We start from the raw sequence: 18233 nt of genomic DNA, 5'->3' as shown, positions 1-18233 counted from the left end.
ACGCTCCCACATTTTATGCTGATGTTTGAGCAAGCTCTTCCATTTATTTATGTGACTTGCCTAGTTTTTATTCTGATCTTGGTCCGATGAGTGACAAGGCTCAATGTTCTTCAACACCGTGCCACGGAAGAGTCTCAAAATATGCACAAGCGGCACATGCTTGACCTCTAACTGGTTGCCCGGTCAGCAATTTTGGGAGATGCTGTGGTAGTGACAGATACATCCCAGAGCCATAATGTTGTTTGACTGCCTTGATGGCACCAAAGGTCTGAGGCTGGGATTTAACATGCGCCGGTTGCCCAACCTCAGTGACTTTCCCAGGACTGACAATCCAGCAGTCACCAGTCAACAACATTTTGGCTAACATTCAAAAAGGCAGTACTTGTAGGACATTTGCTCTTTTAGACCAAGGTCCACTCAAACTTTAGATGCAGCTATGAGAAACACAGAGAACAGGAAGATTTCTTGAAGCTGAGATGAGAGATCTGCCCCAGAGAGCTGACCGAAACAAGATACCAGCTGTCTGTGGAAGCTCAAACTGAGTCTAAAGTCAAGCCAGTCACCCTGCTTTCGTCCACTTTGCATAATATGGTATCCTTTGAACATCAAAAGACTGGTATTTGATAGAAAAGTGGGAATGCTGGGAAATTAAAAATGTATTGCTTGAGGAGGAACCCTGAGGGCAGATTTCCATCAGAGGTCAAGAGACCCAGATAGGGATGGGCACCAACTGCCTTTTTGCACTTTAGTTGGTGGTTCGTGGCTGAACCATAAAGAAGAAGAAGAAGAAGAAGAAGAAGAAGAAGAAGAAGAAGAAGAAGAAGAAGAAGAAGAAGAAGAAGAAGAGTTGGTTCTTATATGCCACTTTTCCCTACCCAAAGGAGGCTCAAAGCGGCTTACAGTCGCCTTCCCTTTCCTCTCCTCACAACAGACACCCTGTGAGGTGGGTGAGGCTGAGAGAGCCCTGATATTCCTGCTCGGTCAGAACAGCTTTATCAGTGCTGTGGTGAGCCCAAGGTCACCCAGATGGCTGCATGGGGGAGCGCAGAATCGAACCTGGCATGCCAGATTAGAAGTCCACACTCCTAACCACTGCACCAAACTGGCTAAAAGGAACCATGAACAGATAGGCTGGTTCAGATTGGTTCATGAGCCATTTAAAGTTTAACCCCCTGCTCTCTGCTCTTCATGAACTGCCACAAACTGCATCAAAATTCATGGAAGTTTGTGGCAGCTCTTCCGTTCACGAGCATCACTTCACAAACCGTGACCTGGCCAAAATTCATGACTGACTTCAGTTTGTGAATGGATTTGTGCCCATTCCTAGATGCAGCTTTGCCTGGAAACGGAGAAGTCAAATGGTCAGCGGCTGCAGTGTATAATCTCAACACACTGCAGGAGGGCAAAGCTTTACCTTCTCTCCTGCTCAGACTTAATTGTCCTTGTCCTATTTCCACAAACAAAGCAACAGATTCTAGCCTTCTAGCCTGGCTGACACCAAGGAGAGCCCAGAAAACAAATCCACACAGGCTCTAATCTGCTCTCACCCTTAGCAATTTTCTTCCCCCTATTTCACGCCTGCGATTGGCCAGGGGCATCTTGAAATGAGCACCCATCATACCTGCAAAAAGCCTTAGTTGGCTTAAGAGCCATCAGAAGCCTACATCAATAACATCTGGATGCTCTTGCATGTGTGATGCTTACTCTTCAAGTAATGACATGTGTCCAGCAATGGGGGTGCAACTGGGTTGGCAGGCCCCTTGTTTTGGGTGGCACTGCCCCCCCACCTTCCTTCTGCTGCCAGATGTGCCTTTCTCCTCCTCACTGGGTTAAGACTACTATTCAGAAGCTTCACATCCTTTCCCCAGAACATGTTTACAAAAATAGTTGAAGAAGAAGAAGAAGAAGAGTTGGTTTTTATATGCCGCTTTTCCCTACCCGAAGGAGGCTCAAAGCGGCTTACAGTTGCCTTCCCATTCCTCTCCCCACAACAGACACCCTGTGGGGTGGGTGAGGCTGAGAGAGCCCTGATATCACTGCCCGGTCTGAACAGTTTTATCAGTGCCATGGCAAGCCCAAGGTCACCCAGCTGGCTGCATGTGGGGGAGCGCAGAATCAAACCCAGCATGCCAGATTAGAAGTCCGCACTCCGAACCACTACACCAAACTGGCTCTCAGCAGAAGAAGTGTCTGCTTACAGCACCCCCCGTCAGACACTGAGTTCAGCTCTGATACTTCTTGGAGCCCTCACTAAGCCTGGTTTAGAAAGAAGGCCAGCTCTTTACTGTGATTAAAATGGAAAGGAAAAAAACTGGATGCGTCACAAAGCACAAAGACAGAAAGCCTCCCTGAAGGAAACCAAAAAGCTTACCCTAAATATACCATGAAAAGAACTTCTCCCATCCCCATCTTACAGTGGGCTGTTCGTTTTCTTTCTTACCTTGCAGGTAATTATAGGACTTCTTTTGCCAAGGCAATGCCAAAAACGGTCATTTCAACATTTTTTATGTAGATTGTCACAGTTTATTCTCCTGGATATCTTTGTTAGAAGTTATTTCCCTGGTACATTTCTGCAGCTTCCGCAGCCGGCTCCCAAAGTGCGTTTCTCATTTTATCCATTCCTTTATTCCTCAGATTGTGTCCCCTGGCTGTGTCATTTGATATTAAACTGCTTTTGTACGGATATTGCTGAACTCTGCACTTTGCGGGTGGGTTATTTTTTTTTTAATTCTCGGACTTTCTCATTTCAGCCAAGATAAGCAGTTACCAAGGAAGCATTGCACTAATTTTTTTTTGTGAAGAGGGAACAGAGAAACTCACAAAGGAGCACATGGGGATCGGTGTGCATTCCACACTTGCACATTTCCATGCAAAGGAAAACTGAATAATCGCATGAGTACAGATTATATTTTACAAGCAAGCACATGTCACTCCACTGGCTCATCTTGCCTTATTTCTTCTGATTCTACCCCAAGATGCTGATGCTCTGCCACTAATGACTGGGAATCAGTCTGCTCTCCACCAGAGGTGTGCACCTTTCCTGTTGCAATTTTTTTAAAAGAAAAGTGCATTAATTATAAGACGCCTTAAAAGTGTTGCTGTCGGACTGCGAAAACTCAGGAACCATTTGCATTTTCGTGACAACAGGACTGGTCGTCCGCCCATTGCTTTCTGTATGCAGAGCATTTCCTCAGTGGACCTTTTTTTTCATCAAGTAACATCCAACTGTCTGGGAACCTGGTCCACCCCCTCTTCAAAAGACTGCCCCAGCTTCAAGAGAACAGGACAAAGGAGTCCAGCTTCACAGCCCCTCAAATATGCTGCCCCCAGCCATTCTCTGCATAGCAGAATAAGGTGAGAAAATGGCCATTGGCTTTCTGGAGAAAAGCAGTCTTCTTTTTGTCAAGCTTAGTAACTGTGAGTAAACATAGTCCTTCTAGTGCATCTGTCTAGTCTATCTGATTGCTTAATGTAAGAACATAAGGAAAGCCATGTTGGATCAGGCCAATGGCTCATCGAGTCCAACACTTGTGACCCACAGTGGCCAAAACCCAGGTGCCATCAGGAGGTCCACCAATGGGGTCAGAATTCCAGAAGTCCTCTCACTGCTGCTCCACAAGCAGAAAGAATACAGAGCATCACTGCCCCATATATACCTTGTGGATAATAGCTACAGATGGACCTCTGCTCGATCTGTTTAGCCAACCCCCTCTTGAAGCTCTCTGTGCTTGTAGCTGTCACCATGTCCTGTGGCAGTGAATGCCGCTTTCAGAGCACAGGGGTCCCACCAACCCAAACCTAAGGAATGATAAACCCAGCATGACCATGGATCACTAATTCATTTGCCAAAAAAAAGCAGGAAATGGGTTACTTCCTAACTAAATGCAACCAGAGAAGCCAACCTTTCAAGAAAAAAAAAGACCACAAAAAGAGGAAAGATAGAAGATAAAAAGAAACCAAATAGTAATTGCGTAGCACTCAAGAGCAGGGGTAGTCAACCTGTGGTCCTCCAGATGTCCATGGACTACAATTCCCATGAGCCCCTGCCAGCGTTTGCTGGCAGGGGCTTGTGGGAATTGTAGTCCATGGACATCTGGAGGACCACAGGTTGACTACCCCTGCTCAAGAGGACTAAAATAACACCTCTTCCAAACCCTTTCCCACTAGACAAATGCACTCACCTAGCCAACCATCCCCAGGGGAAAAGGACAGAGGAAAGGCAGAGGAAATCAGTCATAACAATAAATTACTCAGGCCATTCTGTTGTGAAGTGCCATGCAGGCAAAGATCTGCCCAGCCGGGATCTCGCATAATCCAGGCACTGTATTTCTCTCAAGACACAAGGAACTATGCCTGTAGCACATGCCATCCGCTATACATAATATGACCAATGTAGCAGATAGCTGCAGATTAAAATTGCCCACTCCTAAATAACAGAGTGTGTGATTGCCCAAGGCAACTTGCCTGATAAGTACCAGGAAATCAGGAAGATTCCTTTTTAAAAAAAAAAAATGAGTGGACAGGTGCCATTAAACTCCTCCTGATGAATTCACGTTGTTGAGAGAGCCAGGAATTCTTTGAGGAAGACTTTGACTCCCACACAAGCCAATGTAAAGTCAATCAGACAACTTTGAAAACGTGCACCTTAATTTCAACTTTAGCACCTTGAGATTTCATGAGGATTCCCACACTTCCAGATAACCTCACAAGGTCTAGAAGGCTGCTTAGAAAGAGAAAAGTCAAGGTTCTTAAGATTCACTTTCTGTCCAACCCAAATTGACGAGACACAGGGATCATCACCACAGGTAACATTATGCCTCCAGACAAATATGTCAACCCAGAAGATTGCGCAAACAACACAGAAGCACACAACCATTTCCGCATGGCCCACGTAGGAACAAAGACGCTAGCACAACATGCTAGCACAACATGTTTGATTCCCCATGAAACGTAGTGGATCCACGATCAGAACAGCCTGGAAATCACAATGGGTCTCCTTCTGCAGTCACTTACCCAGACATTCCCGTCCTGGTGATACGGCTTCCAGTTCCTTCCTGTATCGCTGTAAAGCATTCGGTACTGGGTTACCCAGTCTGAGCTGCTATATCTGCCTTGGGTTGCAATAGAGCTGATCTGTTTCCTGTTTCCAAAGTCCACTTGCAGCCACTGGTAATGGTCACTGTCAGATGGACACCAGCCTCCAGCCCCTGCAAAGGAAACATTGTTAGAGGCGCTATTGAAGACTTCATGCCACCTGCTTGGGAAACAGCCCCCATCAAAGCACCTCTTGTAAACTTTGGAGAGATACAAACTCAGAGTGATCCCACACCGCCAAACAACCTCATGGGATCATTCATTTATCTTTATTATACTTTAATTTATAGACCACCCTTCCCTGCAAGTTGTCCCAGGGCAGTTTGTAAGTGTGTCCAGATTAAAATCGTCTTAAGAACACAAACATTTGAAAATCTAACATTGTAAAAATTCTGCTACCAGCATAACCTTGCTGGCAATTCTATTTAATACTATGGGAGGATCTCCAGTCAGTCAGTCAGTCAGTCAGTCAGTCAGTCAGTCAGTCAGTCAGTCAGTCAGTCAGTCAGTCAGTCAGTCAGTCAGTCAGTCAGTCAGTCAGTCAGTCAGTCAGTCACCTTTTATTGGCATAAATGGGAGGATCTCCAAATTTGCAGGGGAGAGCTGGCATAATAAGGATGGCATGAAATAGGTGAAGCAGAGGGAGGCACAGAGTTATTCCTCCGTCATCCTGACTGCAACCATATACCTGGTGGAAGAGCACATTTTATATGTTGTTAACCATCCTGATCCCACAAGGAAAAGGCAGTATAAAATTTAATAAATTAATAAATGAAATAAAGAAGGGGAGGAACCTCAGTGGAGTATAATGCTATGGAACCCCCCCCCCCTTCTAAAAGCAGCCATTCTCTCTTTTGTCTGGAGGTGAGCTGTAATTCTGGGGGATCCCCTGGTCTCACCTGGGGACTAGTATCCCTATTTTACTTACAGCAAACTCCATTGGAATGCTATCCTAAGCTGAGAGACACCTTTCCAAGTCCATAGAAGTTGAAGAGCTTTGAAGGATTCACCTTTGCTTAAGAGGGGAGAGATCAATCGATGGATGGATGGATGGATGGATGGATGGATGGATGGATGGATAGGTGGGTGGGTGGGTGGGTGGGTGGATGGATGGATGGATGGATGGATGGATGGATAGATGGATAGATAGATAGATAGATAGATAGATAGATAGATAGATAGATAGATAGATAGATAGATAGATAGATAGATAGATAGATAGATAGATAGATAGATAGATAGATAGATAGATAGATAGATAGATAGATAGATAGATAGATAGATAGATAGATAGATAGATAGATGCCGCAAGGAAACATTATCTATTTGAGACATGTATCTGTATGATAAAAAGGTGCAAAGCCACTGACAATACCTCCATGTCACTAGATTGCCTTAGCAACTGTCAAAATATCATTGCTTCAGAACCAACCCAGATCTGCCACAACATCCCGTCAGAGTCTGCTACCGCATGTCAGCCGCAGCTGACCGAGTCACAACCCCCTTTGAATGGGCTCCCCATTAAAAGCACAGCTCCAAATGAAGCAGGAGGAAAGAATAGCATATCCATCTCTAAGTGGCACAGGACATTTTTCTGAAATGCACACGCAATAAAAGAGGTCATTGGCAGGATATGGAAGCAGAGGATGAATGGCTTTCATTTCAGCTGATGGAGCATGCAAGGCATCCCTGAACGCACCCAACCACTGCTTGGTGCCATGGTTACGAATTCTCTTCCAGGCCCAAGCCACCAGCTGGTTTATGAGTCACCTCTCGATATGTTAAATCCACCTCCTGGGTCATGTATTTGGATGCGTGTAGGCGAGTCGAGAAGAGAGCAGGACTATATTTATTTATTTGTTTGTTTGTTTATTTATATTTTTATATTCCCTATGGCTCTGGGCAGTTTACAGAAAATATTTTGGAACATTTAGATGGAACAGTATCAATATCAATATAACACTATAACATTAACATACCAACTCGAACTTGAACAGTATTTCAACAACAATACCTTTGACACTCCCTTGGTAGGTCCCGATTGGGCCCTGCCTCTGTCAGGCTACACCCACTCTCCACCCACTTAGTCCTTAGCATTTTATTAATAACAGCTCCTACTGTTACAGATATTTATATACCACCCTCCCCGGAGGGCGGTTCACATACAACAGAAACAATATAGATAACTTAGTTTAACAATAATAAAGTGATAACAACAAGCAACATAGATCAGCAGAAAAGTATGGAGGACATGAAACGCATACTGATAGCCCAGTGGGTTGGACGGAATTGTAGTGGGTGCCATAGGAAGGAGGATATTCAGCATTGCTATTATATTTGCTGATGTCCAAAATTAGTTAATGTATTACGGTTATACCAGTACCACTGACTGTATTTGCATCTGGCAACGATCTGATTCCTAATTGTGAACACTGAACACTTTAGTCAGGAGAGCATCAATAAATAAATGGAAATTAATGAGAGTTTATTCTGGAACAAATTGGGTTAGTCTTTAGCCTTGAGGCTCCTGTTTTATCATGTTCTGTATTGGTTATTCTTAAGCAGGTGATACCATCTTCGGGGCTCGTACTCTACCAAGCACCAGCAGGAGATGCAATAGCCTCTTTCTGTTCTGAAAGCTGTTCCCCACTTTAGAGAAGAAAATATGTTCTCTAGCTAGGTCCGGTTACTAATAATGGGTCAACTCCCCTGTGATCAATTCGGAGCTCAGATAGCTAACCAAGTCAACTATTGTTTTTAAAAGTCCCAAAAATAGGCTGTTTTCCTCACCGCCATATTTTCCCCAAGAGCACAATGGGGACAAAGTCTCTTTTTCGGGCTCCCCCATTAACTACCTTTCCTGGCTGCAATTCTGTGCTTAGCGGTGGCAGGTTGCTTTGATCATCTCCCTCCCAGCTGGAATGAAGGGCTCTGGCTGGAATCGCAATCTGGGCTGGAGGGTTACTCTAGGGTGGGGCATAATGGCAATCTGTGATGGCCAGTGGGTATTCTGGGACCATGAGATGCAAAAGGTGAGCCAAAACAAGAGGCTGCGCCACCATGACCATTTATGCACTGGGAACTTCATTGCCCCAGCTCCTGTGCAGGACCACAAATCAGGGGCGGACAACGTGCACCAGGCCAAGTGCTCCCCCATGTGGGTGCAGGAAGAGGTGGCACAACCTGCCACGAGTAAAACTCCAGCCTGCAGCTCGGCATAAAACCTCCAGTGCATAAACGGTCCATATCATGATGTCAGCAATGTAATTCCCAAAAGCTGCAATGCTGTAGGTTTGCCAATCCCCAGAGCACACACCCTGTCCAGGGAATTGAGTAAATAAATACATCCAGTCTGTAAGGTCAATTGGCATCCCTACGGACTGTTTCACCACATCAGTGGCCCATGAAGCTAAACACAGAATTGCCATGGTTAGCCCTGAAAGAGGTGAATCCCCCCCCCCAATTGATTATTTGTTTTTGTTGCAAGGAGCAAAGAAAGTGCACTGGGGCATGGAACCAGGAATTTATTTCCCACCTTTTGGATGAGATCTCTTAAAGAACCATAAAAAAAACAGTTCAACCCTCTAAGCAAATTAAGAAGAGCCATAAATATAGAACAAGAAAACATTATAGACTCAACACTCTCTAGACGGGACTTCACAACTTGCCTCCTTTAACAACAAAGGTCTCTAAAAATAGAATAGAACAGCCTAGAATAGCCTAGGAATGTTTACTGACCAATTCCACCAACATCCCTACCTGGACCGCCTGGATTTTTGTTTAAGTATTTTTGTTTAAGGAGACTGAGCCTGCAGTCCTAAGGACCTTTACGTGGCTGTTAGCCCCACTGCATCAAATGGGACGTGCTTTTGAGTAGGTGTCATCCAGGCACATTTGATAAGCTTATCTCATTCCAAAGAGTTTGCAAACTCTCCCCAAAAAGCGATAGTAAAAAAAATAAACAACCCCCCCCTCTTTAAATAGGGAGGCTATTGAATTAGTTACATCTTTGTTGACTGCAGCAAGAATTGAGAAGACTTCTTGCAGAAACCAAAGAAGCTACCTTTCATAATGGACTGGCAGGAAAGAATGTGAAATGCATCACTCTTAACTAAAAGAATTTATGGGAGAAGGGAAAAGATAAAGATTGCTGTCAAAAAGGGTTTTTTTAAAAAAATGGATTTTGTTTATGGAGCCGGGGAGTACAAATATTCTAAAAGCCCACATAGATTTTCTTGGATGTAAAATGTAATGATATGTCCTAGGAAATAGAATTTTTTGTGTGTTTACTTGGAAAATAAATCCCATGATACTCATCGGCATTCTTTGGTGCTTACTGCATTGCCATTCAGAAAGGCTGCAGGTTGTTTTGTTTATAAAATATTAAGTGTAGAGACAGACACATCAAGAAAAGAAGAGAGCACTGTTTTTTTGTACCCCACTCTTCACTATCCGAAGGAGCCTTAAAGTGGATTACATTCGCCTACCCCTCTTCTCTCCACAGCAAGTAGGTGGGAGAGCTCTGAGAGAACTGTCACTGGCCCAAGGTCACCCAGCAGGCTGCATGGTGGAGAAGGAGCAAATCAAGCCCAGTTCTCCAGATTTAAGGCCACCACTCTTAATCACTATACTGAGCTGGCGCTCAAGACATGCCACTGATTATATGTACCCTCTCCGGAAAGGGGTTAGTAAAATCTCTTTGAAAACGCTTATGCTTTTTAATTCTAGTTTAATACTCAGAGGTAAACCCTACAGTGCTAAACAGTACCTACTCCCTAGTGAGTGGACTTTAGGCAGCCACCTCATCCAACAAAGTCACATGCAATTTCTGATAAAACAAGCTCAGAATTCATATGGAGGCAATTTCACCCAGAACATGTTATTCCCATTGTACTATGCATTGGACAGGGGTAGACAAACTGCGGCCCTCCAGATGTCCATGGACTATAATTCCCATGAGCCCCTGCCAGCATTTGCTGGCAGGGGCTCATGGGAATTGTAGTCCATGGACATCTGGAGGGTCGCAGTTTGACTACCCCTGCTAGCATCACTGTTGATATATGCCTTTATTAGTAATTAAACCCGCTGTGAGAAAAATACAGCAGGCGCTAGTCATTCCCAATCACCCGGGCAGCACTGGCCGGATTGGTGGGAAGGGCTGGGCCCCCCCGAACGCCCCCCCTCAATGGGAAAAGCCTCCCCAGGGCCCGGGCAGCCCGATCAGCGGCACAGCAATGGTCCCTTGCTGCGGGACTGACAATCGGAGGGCCCAATTGGCAGGCACTTCGCACCTGCCGACTGGATCCTCCGACTGTCAGTCTGGGGGAAGGGGCCAATTGGCACCCTTCCTTGTCCCCGACAGGGCCCGCCCTCTGGGCCCTTACTGTTTTATTTTATCTGCTCCGCAGGAGCGGTTAAAAATGCCCAACATTCTTTCCCCTGACTGTTACAAATCCATCTTTATATTCACTGCTAGCTGCTAAATATAGCTGCATAAAGAGTGATAGGACTGTCTTCCCTTTCAACAGACCATGCCAGCTCAAGGAGGAAGCTGTCTCAACCCTGAGCAGCCACATCAGGTGTAAACATTCTGCCTTTGGTCACAAACTGCCAGCTGGTTCCATTTAACCTTTTGATGCAAGACCCAGTGGCAGCTTCAGTTCCCAGGACCGATGACATTTCCTTTGGCTTAGAGCAGCATTATTCAGGTAGATTCCTGCCTCCAGCTTATCCTCCCAACAGCCATTGGAAGCTGGATGGTTAATACTTGGAATCACCGCTGCAGGAAGCAGTGGTGGCTACAAGCACAGGAAGCTTCAGGTGGGGATTGAATAAACCTATGGGGAAGGGGCTATTAGCCTCAAGACACTCTGCCTGGGGCAGGGATGCTCTGTATTCTTGGTGCCTGGGGGGCAACAACGGGAGGGCTTCTGAGCTTTGGCCCTGCTGGCAGACCTCCTGATGGCACCTGGGTCTTGGCCACTATGCAACATGGAGTGGGGTTGCCAACTGGCCTGGAAAAAAACTCCAGTCCCTTAAATAGAAAATTAATGGGGAATTACTTCTCAGAAGATGTTATTTGCCTCCATGCCAAAGAAGAGGAAAACAAACCTTCAGCTGTGCATTCCTGTACATTAAGCCTCTCTTACAGGGAAAGGGCTTTTTTCTCCACACCAGCTGACAACTCTAATGGTTCAGCAGAGCATGCCCTCCGCTAACAACAAAGAAGCCAAAGCACAGAAGGGCATTCGGACTTGTATGCCCAAATGCCTTAGTTTCAGAGGTGATGTTAGGAAGATTTAATGGGACTCAGTTCTCAGATAGATTCAGCCATTGTGCCTTGACCTGGATAGTGCAGCCCAGCCCAGTCCCATCAGATGTCAGAAGCCAAGCAGGGCTGGCCTTGCTAGTCTTTGGATGGGAGACCTCCAAGGATTTGGGTGGCAATTCCTCCAAGGAACTCTAGGGGTCGTGTTGAGGAGGCAGGTAATGGCAAACCACCTCCAAACATCTCTTGCCCAGCTGCTTGACAACCCTAGGTTGTGCTGGTTACACCCCACACAAGCCATAAACCCATTACATCTGATTACGATCTGACAGGGGAGATTATTTTGGGAGTGGAGTCTAAGGAGGCCAAGGTTTAGGGAGGGGAGGGACTTCAATGCTATAGAGTCCACCTTCCAAAGCAGCTATTTTCTCCAGGTGATCTCAGATCAATTGTAATCCCAAGAGATTCCAGTTGTCACCTAATCCAAGGACACTGTAGATCCAACTGTGCACTCTGGTTGATTCACTACAGTTGTCAGCTTTGGGTAGGGAAATACCTGGAAATTTTGGTGGTGGAGCTTTGGAAGGGTGGAGTTTGGAGAGGGAAGGAACCTTTGCAGGGTACAAAGCCATGGATTCCATCTTCCATTGTAGCCAGTTTCTTTAGAGGCACTGGATGGGGGATACGCTTCTGGTAACACTGTGTGTGAACGAGACCTTGGGGTACTTGTGGATTGTAAGCTAAACATGAGCAGGCAGTGTGATGCAGCCTGGAGAAAAGGAGGTTGAGAGGGGACATGATAGCCCTCTTTAAGTATTTGAAAGATTGTCACTTGGAGGAGAGCAGGATGCTGTTTCTGTTGGCTGCAGAGGAAAGGACATGCAGTAATAGGTTTAAACTACAAATATAACGATATAGGCTAGATATCAGGAAAACGTTTTTCACAGTCAGAGTAGTTCAGCCGTGGAATAGGCTGCCTAAGGAGGTGGTGAGCTCCCCCTCAATGGCAGTCTTCAAGCAAAGGTTGGATACATACTTTTCTTGGATGCTTTAGGATGCTTAGGATTGATCCTGCGTTGAGCAGGGGGTTGGACTAGATGGCCTGTATGGCCCCTTCCAACTCTATGATTCTATGATTCTATGATTCACTCAGCGCTGTAGTCTGGAGATGGATTATAATGACTGAAGACCTCTGGGCCCCACCTGGAAGCTGACAAGACAACCGTACCAATTCACACAAATGACAACACTGGATCCTGTGTTCTAGAAGCATTCTTCTCAAAACTTAATTCTCTGAAACAGATTGGACAGATTGGGATTTTAGGGGAGGAGGTTAAACTTGGGGTGCACTCACAGGCTCCATGGATATAACTACTTCCCATTGAAGCCCAAATTGACCCAATTGTGCTTCTTGTAGGCATACAGAGACATATCAAAGGCACCATGTTCAACAGAGTTTTGAGTTGCCTTGTTGTCCTTTCTTCCCTCAAACTTCAATGAAGAGGGAACCTCATAGTATGTTATTTTTCCAACAGGAAAGAGAAATCAAAAGAATAAACTGGAAGGATGGCTGCATTAGGTGTCACTGAATCTGCTGGTGCGTGAAGGGGACAGTGACCTGCCCTCAAGGGAAGGTGTTATGTCCACCTTTGCGAGACACCTACGGAGGAGATCAATGGAAAAGCTCCCTGGAACTGTTTGATCTATCAGGCGTTGTAATTTAAGTGAGTTGATTACTTGGCTTCATTTGGCTTCTGAGATGTGTAACGGCCATTGATCTGAGGATTAAGGGCCATCCTTCTTTCGTCAGATACACATGCCAAAATAAGTCAGGGGGGGGGAAGCCATAGACATTAACTGCCTGCAGTCCTCATCAGAGTTTTAGGTAAAGGTAAAGGTATCCCCTGTGTAAGCACCGAGTCATGTCTGACCCTTGGGGTGACGCCCTCCAGCGTTTTCATGGCAGACTCAATACGGGGTGGTTTGCCAGTGCCTTCCCCAGTCATTACCGTTTTACTCCAAGAGTAATCCTGGCTTATGTTTGTTTACAGTTCTGCCCTGTCTGCTTTAAGCACAATACACCAAATGCATTTAACGTTCATGAAAATCATGGCTAAAATGCCCGGCACATGATCAGCATGGCAGGGAGAAGTCTAAAAGCCTCCTTCCCTGAGAAGCTAGGTTCCGTAATGCTTCGAGTCCTTCCTCCCTTGTAGGAGTGCTCCAATGATCACGAACACCAGATTTTAGTAACAAAAACTGGATTCTTCCTGGGCTTGAATTTGGCCTCAAATCCCTGTTCAGCTGTAAAACGTACTCTGTGACTTTGCCCCAGACATTTGCCCAGGCCTCCTTTTCAGGGTGGCTGTTTATTTTATTATTATTACTTCATATATATCCCACCTTTCTCCCCAAAGTAGTTCCCTTCTCCAATTTTATCTCCACAACAATCCCCGAGGGAGGTATGACCAACAGGCTAGATTTGCCTCTGTCTCAAAGCCACCAGCCAGAGCTGGCAAAAGGCTGAGAGGAGGAGACTCGGAAAACAGTGGTAGAAAACAACAGTTAGAAGTCAGCAGAAGAGCTGACAGCTTTTATGACATTATAAAAGTTAATAGGAAAGTTTGCCTTTTTGTCTATTCTGTGGCATGGGGGAGGGAGGTTGAGATCAAGGCACCAAATTTGCAGCATAGTTGTATGAGCCTCCCCCCCAAAGGAACCCCCAATTCTCCAGGCACCCAAAGAGGGCACTCCATCTGACCTCCATAAGAAAAAATGGAGGTCAGATGGAGGCACTTGCTTGACCGTTTACGCACTGGAGGTTTCATGCCGGGCTGCAGGCTGGAGTTTTAGTTGTGGCAGGTTGCCCCACCTCTTTCTGCACCCACATGGGGGAGCATTTGGCCCGGTACACCTCATCCTCCCCTGATTTGTACTCCTGCACGGGAGCTGGGGCAGTGAAGTTCCCAGTGCGTAAACGGTCCTTTGGATGCCCATAGAGTTGGATCCCCTGATCCAATCTTTTTGGAACTTGGGGCTTCTTTTGAGGAGAGGCTCCCACAACTACGCTGAAAATTTGGTGCCTTAACTCAACCCCCACCCCCAGACCATGGACTAGACAAAAAGGCAACATTCCCTATTAACTTTAATGGCACATAGGCTATAATACAGTGATGAAATCACCAAATCGCACCCAAATTGCTGAATCGGGATTCAGAAATGTCTGATTTGGAATGTTTAAACTGCACGCATGGGCAATTCTACTTAGATACAGCCAAAAAGTACCCGGATCAGCATTGATTGGCGTACTTTTCAGCTTATCTGAAACAAATGACCCATCCCTAGCACACACGCACACACACAATTTAATATCATGGCCTGCAGCCTTATACTACAGGACTAGGGGCAAAGCCGTTGTATTCAGGAATGCAACAGGTGCCAGAGCTTGGTGGTGGGAAAAGGGAGGGGAGCAGTTGTCCAGTCTGACAGGGAAGGCAAGGGGGAGGCCCCTTCCCTCCCCCCCAGCTTTCCCTGTCACTTTACAATGGTGCAGCAGCCGGGAAACAGCTCCCAGCTGTGGCAGCATTGTAAACTGTCACCTCACAGTCAGTGGCCAGGGGCAAACTGGCAGTGATGCCACCAGTTTGCCCCTGGATGGGCTGGGTGGGCGGGAGTGGTCCCTGCCTCAGACAGGCCATGCCCACTCTCCGCCCACGAAGACCTTAGGCTTTTAACAGCAAAGCTGCTGTTAACAATATGAAAAGCTGGTGGAAGTGAACAATCGGAACAATGTGTGAGACCCAGCTCACAACTCTGTGTGAGTGAGAACTTATTTTTAAAGGGGGCTGGCCTATCTTTTTGGTAGATATCTTTGGGAGTGAACCTGGGGATCTGAAATATTAAATGGGCAAGAAAGGTAGCCTGTGAAGTACTGACTTATGAATAACCCATAGCCAGAGAGGTTTACACCAATCAGCTCCCAGGGCTGACTGGTGGTCTTGAACCTCGGTCTTCTACATCAGTGGTCCCCAACCTTTTTATCACCAGGGACCACTCAACGCCTTTTACTGAGGCCCGGTGGGAGGGGGGTAGTTTACTCTCAACCACTGCCCTAGGGCTCTCTGATCGCTATGGTAATGTTTAAACATCCCTTCAAAATAAGATACAGACACGCCACAACAATGAAGTGTGTTGTAAAGGGCTGGGGAGGGATGAAGTAAAGGGCCGGGGAGGGGGAGAAGAAGGCATCCTTCGGGGCCCACCTCCAATTAGTCGAAGGACCACATGTGGCCCGCGACCCACAGGTTGGGGATCACTATTCTACATCATAGGTCCAAAAGCAAAGGGAGGATTCTCTGTGCTAACCTGAATCCCCAATAACCAAGGGAGATGAAAATGTATCATTTGTGTATGGCCCTAGGGAGGCCAATCTCTGGTTGGGTCTTGGGGATTCCCTGCTTTTATGGAGTGTCTCCAGAATAGATCAGTTCCCCTGGAGGAAATGGCTACTTTGGAGGGGAGAATCCTTCCCAGCCCCAAATCCCTCCCACTCCCAGCTCCACCCCCAAAATCTCCATGTTTTTCCCAACCCAGAGCTGGCAACCCTACTTCTCACTCATAGTATTCAAGCTCCTCCATTGTTATAAGTTCTCCGCTTTCTCTATTAATTAACGTTGCAAGAATTTCCCCATGGTTTGCAGTCCAACGGTATGCTTCCCCTTTGGGCGTGAAAGACGGGATCGCGATTCAATTCAAGCCTTTCCAGCCAGAGCGTGTGAAATGACCGGGGCAGCAGCAGACAACAGAGACTCCTTCCCCCTGTTGATATACAGACCATCTGAGAGTTATGGATCTTCTGCTGAGAGTCTGGAAAAAAGTACAGCTCAAGGCAATGTGTGCCACGTGATTCCGCTGCATATGTTGAATGGCTTTGAGGAAAGGAGCTGTGTGCCTTCTCAGCCCACTTGCAAAGAGTGTGGGGAGAAGGGAAGAGAGGCAGCCAGGAAAGCTGGCTCCCCCCCCCCCCTGCACTGAATTGCCGCAGGAAACTGCCTCGCAGCTCTCCACGGGCAAATCCTGCCCTGAAGCTCAGCCTTTGGTATGGGTCTCCTTGATCTGGCATAAGGGAGGGGCACAACCCGATTAATGCACGCACAGACGCAGTCTTGGGTTGTTTCGCATCAAGGCAGGAGTTGGTTAAGATGCAAATGCAAAACCTATTTTGTTTTTTGTTTTTTTCTGGGAAGGACATTGGGTTGCTCTTATGCACCGTTATACTCAGTTAACAGCATTCACTCAGACAGCATGACAAGTTGAAATGCATTCTTTTTTTCTGGCTTAATATAGGGTTTCCAGATCTACTAATCCAGATGGGGATTCCCTGCTTTCCAGAAGCATCTTGCCCCCTAAACATACCCTAATCCAAAAGAACACCACATTTTAACACAATGTGCTGACATCACCCAGAAATTATGTTGCCATGTTGGAGGGGGTTGATGCTCTGGTTTGGGGGCACTCTATGATTTGAAGCTTTTGCCCAAAAGTCAGAGCATTGCTCCCCTGGATGTATCTCCTGGGTGATGTCAGCCTGTCACCTCGCTCTTGGAAAGCTCTCCTCCAATCCAGCAGCATCCATGGCCCAGGGAACCCTAATTTCACTGATTTATTTAAAACATGAACAAACAAACCCATGAATGAGACAGGAGGGTTAATGAGAGTCAGAGAGGGAATATCAGACACAACAAAAGTTTTTACTTGCTAAACAGAGTTGCCAACTCTGGGTTGGGAGATTCCTGGAGATTTGGGGGAGGGAGCCTGGGGGGGGGTGGAAGCTCAACAGGTTCATACAATCCACCCTTCCAAGCAGCCCTTTTCTCCTGGGGAATTGATCTCTGTCATCTGGAGGTAGGGTTGAAAGCTCCAAATTGAGAAATAGATGAAGATTTAGGGGGCAGAACCTCCATAGGGCATGGTTTAAGGAGGGGAGGGCCTTCAGGGGGATATAATGTCCCAGAGTCCACCTTCCAAAGTGGTCATTTCTGGCACCTGGACTTCAGTTGTAATCCCAGGAGACCTCCAGGCCTCAGCTGGAGGCTGGCCACCCCAAAGGAGACAGACTTTATGATTTCCCATTCCTTCCGATGTTTATCTCTCCCTTCTCAGCCTCATGCTCTCAGCCTTCATTGACACCTCACAACGCCTCAATGGGCTTGCAAAAATGACCAGCCCAGTCACCTAAAAAGGTTGAAAAAGCTACGACTTTATATGATATAAACGTATATTACATTTGAATTTTATTTGCAGAGCTCCAATATATAAAAATATTAAAAACAATAAGAACAGCACAGAGTGACACTTTTTTATAGGTCAAACCTGTATAAAAAGGTAAAGGTAAAAGTATCCCCTGTGCAAGCACCGGGTCATGTCTGACCCTTGGGGTGACGCCCTCCAGCATTTTCATGGCAGACTCAATAAGAGGTGGTTTGCCAGTGCCTTCCCCAGTCATTACCGTTTACCCCCCCCCCCCAGCAAGCTGGGTACTCGCCTCGGAAGGATAGAAGGCTGAGTCAAGCTTGAGCCGGCTGCTGGGATCGAACTCCCAGCCTCATGGTCAGAGCTTCAGACAGCATGTCGCTGTGTTACCACTCTGCGCCACAAAAGGCTCTTCAAACATGTATAAGTTAGTTATATTCTAACATCCAAAGACCTAACACGTTTCGACCCAGGCCGGTCTTCCTGACAAGTCAATATGAACCACACACAATTGTTTTAAAGTACACAGAAATAATTAAAAAATGTTTTTATAGCATCTTTCCACCACCAGGGAGGTAAACCAATATCTATATTCAAGTGTGCCAATAAAAACACACGG

At 46.3% G+C, this 18233-nt stretch overlaps 1 protein-coding gene across 2 annotated transcripts in view; it reads right to left on the bottom strand.

Moving 5' to 3' along the window:
• The window catches only part of CNTNAP2 (contactin associated protein 2), a 1139689-nt gene that overhangs the window by 727927 nt on the left and 393529 nt on the right, over positions 1-18233 (bottom strand). For both annotated transcript variants that reach the window (XM_077304685.1, XM_077304684.1), the window contains exon 3: positions 5014-5207. In XM_077304685.1, coding sequence (XP_077160800.1) covers positions 5014-5207 — 194 coding nt within the window. The remainder of the gene's footprint in view (positions 1-5013; positions 5208-18233) is intronic.

The sequence above is a fragment of the Paroedura picta genome, chromosome 11 (genome assembly GCF_049243985.1).
Source record: "Paroedura picta isolate Pp20150507F chromosome 11, Ppicta_v3.0, whole genome shotgun sequence".
In the NCBI taxonomy this organism is placed as follows: domain Eukaryota; kingdom Metazoa; phylum Chordata; class Lepidosauria; order Squamata; family Gekkonidae; genus Paroedura; species Paroedura picta.
Note: the sequence above shows the minus strand (reverse complement) of the source record. Positions and strands in the feature narration are given on the sequence as shown.